This window comes from Neodiprion lecontei, chromosome 3, assembly GCF_021901455.1.
Source record: "Neodiprion lecontei isolate iyNeoLeco1 chromosome 3, iyNeoLeco1.1, whole genome shotgun sequence".
NCBI lineage: Eukaryota > Metazoa > Arthropoda > Insecta > Hymenoptera > Diprionidae > Neodiprion > Neodiprion lecontei.
The window spans coordinates 25327111-25345642 of NC_060262.1; the positions used below are offsets into that span (position 1 = coordinate 25327111).

Sequence of the window (18532 nt, forward strand, 5' to 3'; positions counted from 1 at the left end):
AGCTTCGTGCAAGGACGGATTTTTGCATGACAACTTTTCCGCATTAACGGTTTCACCGCCGACTGGAAACGTACATACTCGGAAATCTTATTTCCTGAATTTATCCCTACGAATCAACTTGACATTTGAATACAAGCTTACAATTCTACAGAATTTAATTTGCCTGAGCGAGAAAGTCTTGTTTCATAAAATTAAAGTCAACTTGAATTCAATCAATTTTTATTTCGAACAAGTCTATTTTTTTAAATCTAGGTTTGCATTCAAATAGATCTCTTTTCTCGGTATCAACCCTATAGCAACGAGTCTTGAAAAACACTGGGGACGAGTAGCTGGGATAAAAGGAATCTCAACTATTCAATTGCTAAAGTTTAATTAACCCCGGGGGTAACGACTAAATGGCTTCTAAAATTTGACGTCAGGGTCCATCTGTAGGCTGGAGAGGTTCGGCTGGGACGCGAGCCTGCGTGGAATTTCATTCAGGAAATTAATTTGGAGGAACCGATCATATCTATCCTTGCATTTCGACCCCACACTCGAAACTACCCATCGCTCACCATCTGGATCAAATTTTCAGCATAAAGTACCGGCATATTTATACCACTTTAGGTACCGAAAAATCGGAGAGTTTGAGCTGCAACGAATTGCAGTAAATAATTTGGATTGTAAATCTTGAAAACTGAACGCATCAAATATCACATTCGATTCGATATCCGATGCAAAACATTTTTCGCAATAAAATTCATTGTCGCTCGGTGTGATGGATGAAATTCCATTTCATCGTAATTTGCGCGTTATTATACGTTCAAAAAAACTTGTGATTTTTTTTGATAACAATAGTCATGACAGTACTTAAATCCTTGACTTCAGGACAGATTTCTCAACGTAGAATATTACCATCACGTCATTATCATGATGCTGTAAATTTACGTTAAAGAGAAAATCACGCCGAAAACGTGGGTGTAAAATTATCGAAACTAGTAATCTCCCTCAACACTTCAAGAGAAACTGAATAATTATAGGACGGCGATAAAAGTTCTGGATTTTGGAAAGTTGAAATTGTTGGCTTGTAGAAGTTGAGGAAGAGTTCAAAGGAAAGAAAACTTTATCTGTTCTGCTCATAGAGCGAATGTTTAAAAGCACTGATCCGAACGTTGGTCATGAACTCAAAACGTTAACAATGACCGAAATGGAAAGAACAACCGTCGTGCAAGGATCGAGTAGATCATAAATGAAGCGAAATTGACTGTCCCTAAGCGCGTATTCCCACAAAGATTCGATCGTATCTACTATGCATGCAGCGGAAAGCAGAAGCCGCAAGCGTTGAACATGACCGACGTTACGGGTACGGAACGGATAGGCGAACGGCTGAATAATGTGGACGACAGGATAGGTGTAGGAACAACAAAAGAACTGGGTTAGCATTCCAGCGTCGTAGGGGAAACCTATGCAGATTTACAACGCGCATCATCAATATGCATCTCAGGGTTTGAATTATTCCCAGGTTGCGCGAGTGGAGCACGCCTTCCGGACCTCCGAGGAGAAAACGGGTGATGGAAGGAAGAAGATATAGGAGTGGAGAATGAATTGTCGAGTATTGATGACTGATCCGACCTCCCTCGCATCGCATATCTCTCACAAATTCCCATTCGACGAGGAGCATCAGAATTGATGCTGCAAGGATCTTCGGCACGCTTTACATATCGGCTAGATCCTGTACCGACGTTGACTGACGAACCGAGTGATTGTCTCAGATTCGGCGTTGCTGCAGAACAGCGGGAGAAGCTTTCCAACAGATTGAAACAATTTTCATCTCCACTACAGTACAGAACAGACCAGTTTCCCTCCCTGTTTGCATCATCCGATCCCCGATAGCTCCTTCAGCCATGTACGCATGTGGAAATGGAAATGTTCAATTCACAGGTAGAACATGAATCAGTGCATAAGTCCAATTTTCAGCAAAACCAGTTGCAGGTTGTCGTTTGATTGGTACGACGAAGGTGAACCGTTAATTTAATTCGACTCCACAAGGCATTGTTCTCTTCAAACAGCACACCATTTTCGCTCCGGTGTGGGAATCTACGAAGCGAAATTTCGCACAGAATATATCGTATATTTACTAGACTTTCAAAAGAATTGAACCAAAGTATCATTATTTTGCACACAATTCAAATGAAAAAAATAAATAAATAAATAAATCGAATAAAACGGAATGTCTTCCCAAGACAATATAGTGCGTTGTAAAGTCTAATTGGATGAACGGTATACCTTCAGCTTTATGACAACCATCTAGTTTTGCTGAGAAGTAAACCCATACATGCCGATCTAATTACCGCCCACGATTTAATTACGTAACATATGGTTTTTGATGTTTCAACAATAACCGCAACATACTGGTCCCGCTAAAGGCTGTCAGCTGAACCGATTGTTCCATCGCGGACTCAGCTGCTGGCATGAAGGATCCTTTGTATTGCTTCCAACTCCACGACAGACAGCTGAAGTAAACTGCAGGAGCGTCTGAGTCTAGAAACAGAAGCCCGAGATAGCTTCCTTGCCGAATGAATCAAGAGCAGTACGTAGCGCGGTGCGTCTTCCATACTAGGAGAAATTCATCTTCATTCCTCCCTGGTCATGGTATGCTAGACGTGTTGTTGGGAGCTCATGAAGTGCATCGTGGATTTAGCCCAGGGCTCAGAGGACTTACGGTTCGCCCTCGCGCGGCAGATCCTATCGCCGAGTTGCCCAGGAGTAGACTAAATCAGGTCCTAACCGAGCAGCCGCAGCCGGGATTTCACCTTCGGCAACTTGCCCCCCAGAGGTTCAAAGCGAGGGTTAACTAACCCTGCGACAGAATCACCGCTCCTCAGTGCCCAAGGGCCCAAGCCTACGTGCCACACCCGGACACATACGCCTATCCCCTGAAGGGCGAGAGATTGTTCCTCAATTACGCCTCGATGTCTCGCTGCAAAGCCAGTTGATCCGCATCAATATTCGTTAGTATTGCCCGACGGTTGTTTCGAACATGGTGATTATCGGTTCGCGGTGAGCTTACTCGGGGCAAGTAATTGCCAGACTGGTCATACGAACACGGTGCTGTGTCGAAATGATTTCTTTTCTTTTCGTTTTATAATTTTTCACTGACAAGGAACACCAGTTTGGTCTACCCTTTGAAACTCGTTGCCGGTCACGCATGTTGTAGAACATTGAAAACTGGAACACACACGTGTGTTTTTTTTTTTTTATCGAAAAAACGGGTTAAAGGGGTGAGAACTACCATCAACCTTGGGCATCCAACAGGGTGATCACTTGATGTGCTTGGTGTATTTAAATGGAACGAACGCTCAAATACATCAAGCTATTCTATCTGACATTGAGAAACCACCTTTGGGTACAGTTTTCACCCCTTTAAACCGATTTCTCCACCGATACAAAAATACGTGTCTTTTAGTTTTCAATATTCTACAGCACACATGAGTTACAACGAATTCGAAGGGGGACGCCAAAACGATGTTCCTTGATCATATACGCATATTTCGCCAGTATAAAGAAATATTCACTTATGCAGCTGCTTAGCAAGCTTCGATCAAATGTTTGAGCATCGAAGCCGTCTGTAGACCGAAAATATATCCGCTCATCTCCTCCCGGCAAGTATATCGATGGACATCAGAGACAGCACGAGTACGTTACGCAGATGCAGATACTTCGGTATTCCTGAATCAGTCGCCAATCCATGCACACGCCAACAATCAATTTATGTTAGACGGCGTATAGGCGTGGCACCTGCAAGAGGAGGTTGCCCACCACCGCTTCGCGTTCGCCAGTTGCCGTCGACCAACGCTGCTTATATACATATGCGCATACATATAGAATTCGGCACTTCATTCTAGAGCCCGACCCAGCCAAACCCGAGCCTAACTCAATGCCCGTTTCTATCCCCATTGGATCTTGTCAACGTTACCCAGGATGAGGTTCCCGAAGATCCTCCGGTGATACGAAGGACTCCGCGTCCTGCTCCCAAAGGAGTCCGCATTCAATTCTCCTGGACATTTGTCAACCGGCCTGATACGCTGCCACACTTTCCCGTTGATGGCTGCCCAATGGGTCAAAATGGGTCCGGACTCCTCCGGTTAGAGCCAGCGCGGGGATAAGAAAGGCAAAATGACCCTCGATTATTAAGACATCCGAATATCCAGCCGCCTAGCCGTGCAAGGGCTTCAGCGTTTCAGAGTATTTTCAAATTTACATTTTACCCTAAGTACTTTCTCTCAATTTTCTTCTTCTTTTCCTCCAACCTCTGAATCTCATATTTTCTCATCGTAGTTCCCCGGTTCGGTGTATTATTCTTTAATATATGGATATATGTATAATGTATATATATATATATACACACATATATGTAATTACATATATATATATGTGTGTGTGTGTAATATATATACAATATGAATGTATAATACAGTTCGCTCTCCTACGCAACGTGCGTACATACGACATACATAGTTAATACAGGCACCCTAATTTGCCCCTGACGTCCATCACACAAATTATTTATACTCCTTACACAAGCAATTTTCATTTCCCAAAGTGTTTCGCAGGTTGTGTTATACATACCTATGTAATACATATGTATGATCTCGGACGGGAAAATTGTAATCACTATGCTGCGAATGGTATTCAAGAAATGTAAAACGTATGTCATGTACTGCTAATATTTCTTGATTTCTTGTCTCTTCGGCACTGTTTGCTTCAGCCGGCGTTGCCGTAGGCGTGCAAACATCGGGGTACTGCTTTTCAAAAGACGTTACCAATTCTCGTTGTAATCAGACGAAACATCGCGTAATCACGGACCGTAAAATATAGGTACTTTTTCAAAAGTTAATATTTTTTGCTCCCTGAACAGAAGCTTTCCTCCAGTGAAGTACAGAAAGAAAAAAAAAGAAAAAAGATGAACAATCGCCGTAATAAAACGTCAGATTTTTCCCGTTTTCTAGGCCACAAGATAACGCGAGAAATTCGAATGTACAGTTTATCCTTTCTCCCACAGGACGAGATGCAGCGCGCGTACCCTGCAAGTTTAAAACGGGCAGACATCCCGGCGAGTGAATGCAGACAGGCGTTAAAGACTCCTGCCAGGAGTAAAGGATTCTTCAGAAACATGCAGAAGTGGCGGATCGGCCTCGAGAGGCGAGGAACGAGGTAAAGGGAGGGAAGAGTTTCTCGAACACATCCCATTATGTAGTACACGGGACGGTTATAATATACGGAAAACGCACTGCAGTCAAGCAGTGAAGCGAAAGGCAGGAAGTCGCATGACGTCTCCGTGGAGGCGAGATTGATTTTTTCGCGAAATAACCCAGAGAATGAGATTTTGCTCCGAAGAAAATTATAACGAAGAAGCAGAGTCCTTCGGGAAATATCACCCTCAAGGATAGGTACGTGAGTTTTGCACGCGAGCACGAATATATAAATTGCATAGGAAACCTGGCGTCTCGTTCGTTTTCTATACCGTCCTCCCCGAGCAAACAACAACCGTATGAAAATTAAATATTCTAATTGGCGCAGAGCTTGGACGGCATAACAAGAAAGCGCACAAGTTTTCACATTATTCTCACGATGAATGACGTACGCCTCGGGGTTTTCAGTTCGTGAAATTACGCTGCTCCTGTTTTCATTCCTCCTCGGACGAATCCCTCGCTCTTTCAGAAGTGATGCAATAAGGTTTTCAAGAAAAGTAATCCACTTTTCTCCGAAACCTCGTCTAGATCATCTCGCGCTTTTTGGTAAAATAAAGGATCAAGTTTGCCGAGAAGGACTGGCCAAGTTCACCCGAATCGCCGTCGACGCGAAGGACGAGAAAGAAATCCGACAATTTCATGACCGATGTAATACACCAGAGAGCGTAATGTTCCGCTTTACAGGTCGCAAAAAGCGCTGAAATAATTACTTCTGCGAGTGAATGTAGGGCAAAAAGCCTTTCCCAATTACCCGAAAGTGTAGGTACCATAAAACACCGAAAACACCCTCATTTCACCGTGTCGGTTTATTGTACGACACGCCCGAGTATACGTAATACGTATAATATATAGTGTATACCGATAAAAATCCATTCGCGCGTTGACAATATATTTAATTTTGACAAGGACCCCTCTTTACACCGCCGTGGTCCTTGACTTGTTTGATTCTAACGATGAATTGGGCTGCCTCACGGATTCTGACAAGGGTGCGGACTTGGCGCCAGCTCGATTAGCAACCGAGGGTGGAATTAAATTGGCAGGAGTGGCCACCGTGTGTCACTTCATTCCGTAATTATTTGCCGGAGCGCGAGAAACAACAATTTCGCTTTCCAATTATCACTTTCTGCTCTCGCAAAAATGAATTCAAACAAAACCACGCGTTCTGGAGAAAAACTGGAATCGATGGGTGAAAATGCAGGCTAACTTTTACGCAGAGTCCTTCTGCCGTGTCTCGATCGAAAGAATCGGTGGCGCGGAAAGATTTTTAGCGAAAATCTCAAACACGGTATATATGTATAATAGTGTATACTATGTATACAATATACATAGTAGGAGAAGGTGCAGCGCAAGCCTGTATCCAGTGTCACTAGAAATTCTCGCGCGAAAGCTCAGCTGCAGAGTATGTATGCTCGGTGAGATTGGCCAATAAATCTCTCTGGTGACGTACCAGCAAGCCGCTTCGGTAATATCGATAAATAGAAACCAGTCCGTGTGCTACCCACTTCCGATTTCAAACATCCCCCTACCTTCTCCTCGCCACTTCGTTTCCGGCTGACAAGACGAATTCAGTAAGTCGACAACCTGCAGCTCGTACCTACTTTTGCCTCGAAAAATCCGTTCGCGTTACGTTTCTCGCAAGAAAATGACCTCGAATACTTTTCGCATATGTGATCGGCTTGATTGAATTGGGAATATTGTCGGTATTCGCTGGGATATGAGTACCTATGTATCTCCTTAACGCAGTCTCTGCGCAAGAATTGTTTTCGTAAAATATCTGATTGTGAGTAAACTCCACTGTGAATAGGAGTTAAGGTCCAGCGTGACTGCGAACTGCAAGCTGCACACGCGATGTGCATAATGTGAGAAATAAAAGTAAACAAAAACGTGGTTACAACAGAAAGGCTTGCTGTTATAACTCTTCTGCTATCCACACGCAACCTGGAACGATGCAAGTATGTAGAATTCGCGTCTTCTGTAGTTACGTTGTATGCTTTATTCATGCTGTGCCACGACACGTGACTCGTTCGCAAGCGCGAAAAATATACTACGAAGGAAAAGCAATAGGTACCGACGACAACGAGGCGTGGATAAAAAGATGGTGAAACCATTTGTCAGCCACGGTCTCTCGTTGCTCAATCCCGCATCCCTGTCGAGCGAATTCCCAAACTTGGCACTGGCTGCGGTCAGCGAGGGGATGAAACTATTCCAGACGCCACTTTTTTTCCCCCGGTTAAAAATTACTGCCGCCAGTTTGCTTATTACTCAAGCATTCGGATTGTTGCTAAGTCGAGATTCCGCGGTTTTCTAAACATTGGAACGAGAAGCTTTCAATTTTGTAAACCGAACATCATACCGCGGCGAAAATATTACAGGCTTGCAGGGGTTGAATAAGTTGAAGCAGAAAATAACTGATGCGGTGGCATGATGACGTCAGCGATAACTGTCAGAAAGTTAAACGGATTGTGAAAAAGAATTCATTTTACCCGTGTAAAGAATGCTCTTCGTCGTTCGTATTTTTTGTTACACGTCCTGTTCGAAATACGTGATTGCTCTGTTTCACCAACGCCAAAATTTATGCTGACACGCTCTCTGACGATAAAAAAGTGAAAAGTGACATGGCCATTTTAAATTTCAGGGGAAAATCCACGCTCGGTTTCAGTTTGTCGAGAAAAAAAAAAAATAAAATAAAATAATTTTATCGGAAGTTCCAAACGAGCGATATTTAGAAATTTCTCAATGGCAATCACGTTCAGAATTATGCAGATTCGGATGTAGACGTCTGTATAGAAAATAAAATTATCCCTTTTCTCAGAATGATTTATACATTGAATTGAATATTTTTATGCATGGTCAGAAAATTCTTTCGAACAATCGTTTGTTCAAGATTTTCGACATGATCGTTTATCATATTTAAAAAACTATACACGTTTTCCATGAATTTTGAGCACGGAGCTTTTGTGCCGCAAAGAAAGTTCTAGCGATGACGCGTGAACCAGCTCCTGCATTCAATGTAATGTAATGACCGTAATAATTGGAAGTGAAAAGGGAATTGAAATGTAAAAACAGACTGAGTAATAAGAAAGAAAAATCATGCTCTCCGGAATGTTGGAATATTAATGATAATAAGACGAGATCGTTTTATTTTGTCGTAACCGCCAGTAAATCCAGACCGGAGGTAGTCATATTTTATTTTCACATCAAGTCCAGCCCTCGGGGGAAAAGGCGAGGCTCTAGGCTACGTTGAAGGGGAAGAGAGACGAGAAGAAGGAACGAAATTACGCTGAGCCGAGGGTGAAACTGCGCCGTACGAACTGGTATTCGTTTTAATACTTCACCCAGAATGTCAGCTGGGTTGGCTGCGCGTAACCATGAAATCGGAAACCGAATTCAACCAGAATTGCTTGCAGGTTTCACATTCGTCTGGATTTCGGTTCTACAAGTGTTTTGCCAGATCAGATCACTTTCACTAAATTTCACGCTAACAGGATCACAGCGTGGAAAAATTCACGCTGCGACGAGCTTTCGAGCCTTGGTTTTTTTACACAAAGCTAATGCAGAGTCAAAAACGCTATGAGAAACATATTTTGTCATACATCGTAAATATTCACGAAAGTAACTCTTTCCATGTTTCACGTGAAACAATCGACTCAACACCACCGAAACCCTGATCCCACCTGAAGCGGTGCTCTTCGTCTAAGTACTTTTGATTTCTGAAAGGTGCAATTCCGCTCCGCATTGTCCTCACTTCTCATCCAGCTGCCTTCGGCATCCGTCTATAAACGCACCCTATCAGCCCCTTGTGCACCACCGTGAACAGACGCGGGATAAGTGTGACACGTGCCGCCAAGCTTTTCAAGAGTTAGGAACAGCGGCTGCCTTCAACGATTTCGTCGCATCAGCCAATTTGCAATGGAAGGTGTGATAAACTGCAGACATCGATCCCGAAGCCGGCGCTGACTCCGAGTCGAAATATTAGAGACACTTGGGAAATGCAGCTGTTGCACTTGCTCCGGAAGTGCAGGCTAGTTCCAAAGATAACTGGCCGCCATTTGCGTAATAGCTAATGTAACTTTGGCTTAGACAAACAACTCCCGAGACTTCCGAGGTTTGTTGTCCCTTCTCAAGCTACCAAAATCACATGGCTAAAACTGGTGCTCGACTGTGCAACTCACGCGAGGAACTTGTATCCGCGAAATTTGCAAGGATCATGAAGAGTCCTGGGGATAATGATCGACTACAAGTCGGTGCAAAGTGCAGCCTGCCATAATGGTCAGTGCTTTTCGCATTCGCTGTTCTTGGAAATAACGGCGGCTTACAGTGGGAGTTCCGCTTATTTTCAACGCAGCTGATGCGCTACTTCAATCGGCCAATTAGGTATGAGAGTATCGCTGCAGCTTCATGGAACAGAGCGACTGAGCGCACGGTTTGAAAAGGAACAAGGGAAAGCAGAGGTCTTCTTACGATTCGTTTATTCCGCGGTAACCAGCTGCACACTGGCAGAGGGAAAATGATGAATTAAGGGAGGTGCAGCGCAACACTTTCAGGCCGCAAAACAACACGGTTGAACGGTGGAAAATTACCAAACTTTCTAGACTAATTGTAAAACTTTCCAGGATATACAAAATCGCTGAGACGGGGTTTGAGAAAATCTGGCTTCCACCCTGATGAGAGAAACATTATAAACGCTACGAGAGAAAAACGAGCGACGCGAAAAACCGGATTCAATTGTATTTTATCCGAAGCTCTGTTTTACTTTGATGGAAAAATTCTCAGGTGAAAAGTATAACTACCGCAGCAGAGTCGATCGAGAGATCAAACTATGACTGCGATTAATTGGCATTACCTGGAAATGCTTCAGATCAAAGTTTCCGCATTGAGAAAAATAAAACGTGTCCACAAAAGATATCGGTAAAAAGTTTTTCATATTATTTATTTTTTTTCGTCTCGTTAACAAATTGCCGTTCCGTAAAACACCGAAGCACTTGGGACGTCTTTATTTCGAGTCAACGGTGCGTCAAATTTTCCCTCACTGAAATCGGTTTTTCCCCATAGCGTGACCTCTCGTAAGACTCGTGGGAAGTACCATCGTCCTTTGATCATTCATGCCCCTGCAACCGCGAACTGACACGCAAAATCCTTCGACCTTCAGCCAAGCTCGATCAGATAAGTATCTTTGAGACCTCGCAACGCGGGTCACGAACCGTTTGAATCGCTGAAAAGAATCGGGCGGTGGCGATTTACTTTTTCTTGACACACCGAATCGAAATCCCAATGAGAATATCGCGTGTATCCACTCTTGCGGCGTAAGACGGGGGCGTCTGGCCACCTAAGACAAACACCTACACCGCTACTCCTGATCCACCCACTTATTCTCGCAGCGGTATGACGAGCCCTTGAATTCCCAAGTCACACGGCGCAGGGTTGGTGTTGAGAAAGAAACACGCTATTCGGAGGTGAAATACATTCCGGTGATGATTTTGTCCTCGGAAAATTGGAGATGCATGACCCATGCAGTCGATGCACCGAAGTCGAGTCTTTGCCGGCAAGCAAGTTCATTATTTCTAGTTTCCTGAGTATACCTGCGGTACATGATATTCCACTCATATCCTACGAAACTTGACTTTCAAGCTTTGCATTCGAATCTTGAGACTGGTAACAATGCAAATAAAGCGGCAGCCTGGCAACGGTAGAAGTGGTAGAACTTACGACGCGTTCCCTTCATCTTCGCGATACAATGTAACCAGACGGGGCCGCCAACCTCAAAGTCTTAAGTTCTACACAAAGAGCCGCGCAGCCAAGTCATCTATCGTACCTGTATACGTGCCCAAAGGGTGCTTCACTTGAATAAGTCCACTGCACGGTATATCGTACCAGTGAATAGTGAGCTACCTTTTACGCTATTGCATTTCAGAAGAACGGTAATTTTCAATTCGAAACAAGGAGTTCCTATTAGACGATTATGATTTTCTCCGACTTCTGCAGCTACAATACACAGTATTTTAAGTATTTGAAGTTTTTAAGACAACGCACCAACTGTTGCAGAGATTTTTCTTCCATTTAACATTCGAATCCAAAGATTCTTCCCGTCTTCATTGAACCTGCAGGGATTGAGTGTAAACGCATTAGGACACCCTGTGAATAACCCCGTGTAGTATTACGCGCAAGTTCGTATAAATGTACACACCTGTGCTCGATTCTGTAGAAACAAAGTTTGCCCGGGGGTCGCGGCTGCGAAAATAAATCCTCGAAGACGAGCTCGTGGAGAAAAAAAGAAGCCACCAAACAAAGCTCGCGTCGAAGCACATTAAAGCGCCGGAGGGCATGACGTTGGTGACGAATTAAAACTTCTATATTTATCTCCGAGTAAAACTAGAATTTAATAAAGACGCAATTTGCGCCATATGGACTAGGGCTGTATAACAATTTGACTGGCTCAACTCGCCAAAACCGTTGACTTGGTTGATTAACTAATGGGTGAAGCTGGCAATTTTTAACGGCCAAGACCGGGCAACCGTCCAAAATGGTCGAAAGTTAACCGGTCATTTGGTTTTTATACAAATTAATTTTTTCCAATTCAACCATAAACTGGTCAGACGTTTAACCGTTTCGAACGGATAACCGATACGAACAGTTCCATCGATATTGTTGTAGGTAAGCGGTCAGATGACACAGAATTTCAATCCGGCCTTTTTCATCAAATTTCTAGCACTTATTGCTGTCGTCAATATGAAAAAAAAAAAAAAATTGCCACTTGTTACAGTCTTTTTTGCGTAAAAAAGTGTGATTTCTCGAAATATGAGCTTCATTTTTGGCCGCAGCGGTAAATATATCCAGCTGTAATCCAGTGGCAAAATTGTCAATTTCCATTTCGTCGTAGGGCTGGATAGTACTCGAAATTTTCTCCACACTCAGCCGAGTCGACGCCTCATCGGTTTCCTGGATTACTGAGTCAGCATTATTCTGATATCCGGCGAGCAAAGGTCAAACGATCATTATCCGAACGTTGTGTAACGACTACTGATTACCCTGGCCCTGGAAAAGTACACAAATACGGCCTCTGATGGCTGTCAGTGTGAAAAAGGCCCTTGGTCACAAGCCCTTGTGGGAAACGAGCCGGCCCCCACCCTCCTTGGCGGAATTTCGACCTGACCTGGCTCGGTTTCGCTTCGCCTCGGCCCACCCTCGCGGGATTGCCATTCAACTTAGATTAAATATGAAGGAGATCTAATGAACGCTTTCCCTTGACTCCCTTCTCGGGATCCCCCTTCGAGCGCTTCTTCAAGCCATGGTTGATAATAATGGGGGCAGGCCTGCGGATAAAACGGATAAATTGAGGAACGAGCGAATGGGCCACGTCAAATTTTCAAGATCTTTGTGCGTGCGGGATAAACGTCCCGCGTCGTTACCCTCCCGCACGAATTAGTATAATCGCATTATACACTGAATGAGAGATCTTCTCAATCCTCATCCCTCGGCACTGTTTCAATTGATACGCCTGCCTAAAAAACGTCTTGATTTACGTGCTTGTTTTAGTCGAACGTCGCTTCGCGAAAAAAATATTGTCAGATAATACATTGATGAAAGACTGCTGAAGGGGGTCGGGATTTCAGGATTTCATGGGAACTGATGAAGTACATTCAGATTGCAGATATCGATTTTTCTTTCATCTGGTATTGCAAGTTCTGGAGAATTACAAAAATTTGTTTTTCATGTTTATTATTTGAAAATTACGTTCCATTTACGCTCAAGCGTGTAAGATTTCTTGCCTTACATTTTCTTGAAATTTCTAACAAATGGACGATATCTTATAGTGATCGATAAAAAAATTTACATTTGCATCCTGTAATAACAGTTTCCGCTACATATCTATACATTCGGTTTCTCTCAACCATGTTATTCGAAAACTGGCTGATATTTGACTGGATAACCGTGAACGTGAATTCACGTAATCAAGAAAACTCTCGAAAAATTGACAAACTGAGAGAAAAAAGGAAAAAAAAAAACCAGGAGAGACCCCATTACAGTAAAGTTAGTCTGAACCGTTGAAATCACGTATACCCCATAAGACGAGTGAGTTTCAGGGATAAAGTTTCGGTTGCGAAAAAATAAAAAAAAAAAAAATTGTGCACCCTGTTAAAAAAAAAAAAACTTGTCCACCTTGTCGTGACTCCTCGGAAGTTCTCCGTGAATCCGGTGCCTTGTTATCCCGGAATTTTACGAACGATCGGTTTTTCCGGGTCGTAACTTGGCCCGGTATTATAACGCGTCGCAAACCTAAGCCGTATAAGGTCGCATAAGGGGTCCTCGTCAGTCCCTTGCACGTTCCATCACTTGGTCCAAGTGTTTTCAATCAGTGTCGGTGATCGATGACTGACAATTAGATGACTCGCCCCTCATGCCCGCCTCGTGGCCACGCTCAACTCGGGGGATTTGCCGAGGGTGGCTCGGCTAGATGATCTAGGCGGATGTGGACCGCAAGCAATTAAATTCTCCCCCCGCCGGAGAGGAAGGACGGGGCCCCGCCTCAGGATTGATGGGTACCCGCTAATCAATTCTCTAATTGAAATTAGCCGGACTTCGTACACCCCCCGAGTGTTCAAGGTTGCGGAATCCCCGGCGGATCATGCGTCGAGCATTTTGACGTCATCGTTCAAAAATTACTACAAAATCGAATTTATTATGGAAATGACGCGAAGGTCTGAACTCTTCGATAAACGTGTAAACCTAAGATACGATATGCGGAATTCCGTGGAATAAAATATACAATATTCACCGTGGCGAACGGATATTTCGTTAGGATACGTTGCACACGAGATTTCGTTGCAAAGGATTTTAATTTTTTTTTTCCAAAACGCTTAAGCACTGTAAACTGTACAAAATTATAGCACATATTTTGAAATTTCAAAGTTTTTGTAACAGATATTCTTTTATCGCGCAATCTTTTCGTTAGTGTCAACTTTCCCGAAAGAAGTTTAGCCCCATTGAGTACGTGTTTTTTTTTTAGTCGTCGGTATCAATTCAACAAATCGGTCGAGAATGGCGAATTTAAATAGTAATGAAAAAGAAAAAGAAAAACAGTGACGAAGTTGGCCCTGGAAATTATATCGGTATGCTTCAAACTCATTCTAAATAACTTGAATAATGTAGGAATGCCATTTTGGAGCTCCGAAACTTTGTTTGCAATACGTACGACTGAGTATTTTATGGCAGAGTAGCTGCTTTCGAATTTCATGTCCTTACAAATGAACTTTATTAGATTACTAAGACTCCGCTAACGACTTTTTATCATTCAAACAATTCAACGATTTTTTTACGTAACCTCAGTACTACCTTCAGCGAAGGGGTGAACTTCTTCAACTACCGGAAGAATTGCTTTTCAGTTTTGCGATTCGTCTAATCGTAAACCTGGTAAAGCCAGAGTAAAAAGCGTGGCATTTTCGTGCCGCAAATTACTTGTTAAATGTTACAATGTCAGGGTGTAATCACCGTTGTGATCCAGCCCAGCATCACTCGTGTCACCACAGCGAGCGGGTGTCTCGGTGAACAGATTAAAGGACATATTTCACAGAGATTTACGCGACACGATGACGTGCAACATGTCAAAATAATGACAGGATAAAAACAACGCGACTGCAGTTCTTAAGTGCAAGATAAAAAAGAGTCGAGAAAAGTATTTGCTTGTCGATCTCAACTTATGGGATTTATACAGCAAAAGAACAAGGTACTCACACATATGGTAGAGAACCAAATCATCGGTGTTTCCGAAGTAGTTTTGGAAGGCCTTGTTCGTCGGAGCAAAAACTGTCACTTGTCTGTACATTAACGTATTGTTCGCCACTCGACTTGCTTCCAATAGTTGATAAAACTGCAACAGAAGCACAACGAGGTTTATGGGTTAGTAAAACAAATATTTTCTGTTCATTCGGCTGCAGTGTCCCAACTTTTCTTTATAACCCCCCAAGAAAGGTGACGAAGAAATTTGTAGATCGAATATCTATCTGAAAATTAAATTCATCGCCAAATATAACTGGGAAGCTAGAAGTTACTCGGATATAGGTAAACTCGAGGGAAACTTGGATTTTTTACAAAATCAATTTTTAGCCGCATTACGAAAAAGTTTATAAAAATGTACAAATTCAATCATTAGTGATTAAAACTGAGTCTTGGGCTGTTTCAAAATCGTTTAAAATTTTGTCTAAAACCGGAAAGGTTAGTTTTTAGTTTCCACTTTGGGATCCAAAATTTCACCACGCTTTTGCAGGCGAAGTCTAGCTGTACGAAGGGAACTTTTACTCCCTCGAAACGAACGTGAGGAAAAATTTATTAGGAATAAAAAAAGAAGAAAAAAAAATGTGGTGAGGTTAAAATTAAAATTAATTTTTATTCAAGGGCGACCATCGACATTGGAGCGCGGTACATTTTAACGACCCAACGGGCTGAGAATTTAATTATCCAGCATTATAATGATGTGATAAACTTGCGGAACTACGGCCGTTTAATAGTTGTGATTAATTCGTCTCTCTTCTCGTACCTATATATTTACGTACTTTGACCACTCGGCTTTGCTAAGCAATCTAGGCATTTGAGTCAACTCGAATGATATCGATCTCACGAAAATTGATCGTCACGTGGTGTTTCACTTCGTGTTATATTACCTGCTTCGACAAGTTCTTACCATTTGTCGTCTTGAAAGCTCATTTTCAGACGATCTGATTGTTTATGACTAGCATTAACTTTGTCCTTGTTGGTTTTACATATTTTCATTTTGTTTTCTTACACATGCACGGAATCTTTACAGAAAGAGAGAGAAAAAGAGCGCAGCATTCTCACTCGAGCATTAAATACGTTAATTTGACGAGGTGAACCTTTTGGCCTTTGTTCGCATAACATCATCATCATGCATCACTTGAAATAAGGTGAATCAGGTTTGATGTTTTTTTTTAAATGAGGTGAAATGCGTATAATTCAGTCTTTGTAAAATAGGCTGACACCATTCCATATCAACAACAATAATAATAATAATAATATAATGATATTTATTTGAGTCATACAACTCAATATAGACACAATAACGGAAATAACGGTCAAGCAATTCTTTCAAGCAATAATTCGAACGAGTTCAAATTTGGCGTGTAAAATATCCCATACGCGAAAAATGAGAAAGAATAACGATACAACCATCAAGACAGGCGAGGATTGGTAAATTTCTATTAATAACGAACGCCCGTAATCTCGCACTATACAACGTCGCCGAGTCTGTGGTAAGCTGTTAATTAAAGTAACTGGCAATGACGTAATTCGGGCGTTTCTGCGGCACCCTTAATTCGCGGAGCAACTAAGAACACTTTGTTCCAGAGTTTTAACGAAGATATGTTGTTTCTGGTGTCAATTGAACGACGGACTCGTCGCCGCGCTGGGCTGAAAATGAGTCAATTGATTCTCTAAAACATGTAAAATAAACCCGTCGTTCCCAATGCACGTCTTTGTACAAATTTAGAGATGACGTCGAGCCGTAGCAACGCATTGATTTAGGATTCATCATTACTCGATGTACATTCGTAGGCCACGGTATGATTAGGATCCTTTGATCTACCGGTAATCCGATCCGGTCTCAGTCCCGGCAGGAATATTACTAATCCATGCCAAACACGTGCGCAAATCTAATACGCACGATTTCGCAAACTAACAATGAACCAAGAAGTTAGGGCATCTGCCGTTCGTAAGTTTACGAGACATTTATGGGTATATGTATCGGGGGTTATAGCTGAAGGTAGGTTGGTAGGTGTGTAGGTATTGTACGTATAATATATCTCGTATCGTGGATACGCAGGGTGTAAATCTTCTTGTCAAAGACACGGAGCAGCATACGCTTACATTTGCTTTTTCTTAGTTTGACAGACGCGGTGAAGGTAGTCTCGAAATCATGATTTACTCAGTGTTCTTTCTGCATGTGCAGTTGGTTTTCCCGAGGCGATTCATGCTGGCGAATGCGATTCACGTATTCAATATAAGAGCTTTTACTGGCCGCCGTTGACGTATCGAGCATTTATTATATATATACCGATGCATTTTGCAACGTATGTTTCAGCCGCATCCCATTCTTCCACCTCCCGACATTTCAACGTTTTCCTCGATCATACCGATCGCACCTTGTGGCAGGCACGTACGACGTACCACCGCTACGATTTTATGCCGGTATTACGTTCACGGAGGAAATCAGAGTCCACTGTATTCCGATATCCACCTTAAAGCGACAGTAAAACCATGCCGGTGTTTTTAACTTGCATCGGTTCTTCGATAGATAAAATATCATACTAAAAAATTTCCCCCGTTTTCATGCATATACAATATAGAAAACTGTACGATGTAGCACGCGAGTATCAAGAATACAGGGGATGAAATCGTAGCGGGAAACTTCTATTTATCATTTTCGTACTTTTGTGTGACGTAAGATATACCAAGAGCTAATCTCAATAGTGGATCAGCGAGTCATCAGGTCACACAATTGCTCCTATGTAGCGAATTGGGCTATATTATTGTAACGATACGTTGGAAACGTCGCACAGTGTGTAAAATATTGCAGGCAATTTTTGATCAGTGAAATTACGAGTGAATTTTAATCGTTATTGTGCGGTGTACCAGTATCTGTTAAGCGCTGTTTTGTGGCGAGGTTTTATAGCCGCGAGTGCCAAACATAGCCGGGGAAAAAGCGAGCTTTCACAAGTGCATTATATTCACCGTGCGAAGACAAGATGAATGAAGATATAACGAACATCGAGGTAAATTGGATTTTGATCGTTGGTCCGACCCGCTGTGGATTTTTAATGCAAATAAAAATACGTCGAATGAAGAACGACACGAAAATGAAATCGAAAAAGAAAAACAAGAAGCGAAATGGGCTCTCATTATTTTTCCCCTAGCTTTTCCAGCACTCGCACATTCAGCGGTATAAGCGGAGCTTGCAGCTTGGCTGGATCTCGCGGCGTTATCTTCGTGCCGAGATTTCGGAAGTAGCCGGTATCCAAACTGCGTCAGATCCGCCTGTCTCAATCCCAGCCGACCCTTCAAGTCGTTCACTCTCTCATTGTAACCCCGCGAGCATCCAGCCAGAGCGGACCTCGAGGAAAGACAACGCCGCCGTTCCAGCACCGCGTCCCGAGTATAAATTCTCATTTTTCCTCCTCCCTCCATCTCCATCTCCATCTCCATTCTCAAACGAGCCACCCCGCCACCCCTTTGCTCCGTCATTTTTGTCCCGTATATTAAGGGCGGCTTTTGTTGCAGGTTTTCCGTAACGGCTG

The 18532-nt window shown here is 42.8% G+C and overlaps 1 protein-coding gene across 8 annotated transcripts in view; it reads right to left on the minus strand.

Annotated features, from left to right (window-relative positions):
- The window catches only part of LOC107224653 (fasciclin-1), a 223895-nt gene that overhangs the window by 80289 nt on the left and 125074 nt on the right, over positions 1-18532 (minus strand). For all 8 annotated transcript variants that reach the window (XM_046733508.1, XM_046733507.1, XM_046733505.1 and 5 more), the window contains exon 2: positions 14961-15096. In XM_046733508.1, the coding sequence (XP_046589464.1) occupies positions 14961-15096 (136 nt within the window). The remainder of the gene's footprint in view (positions 1-14960; positions 15097-18532) is intronic.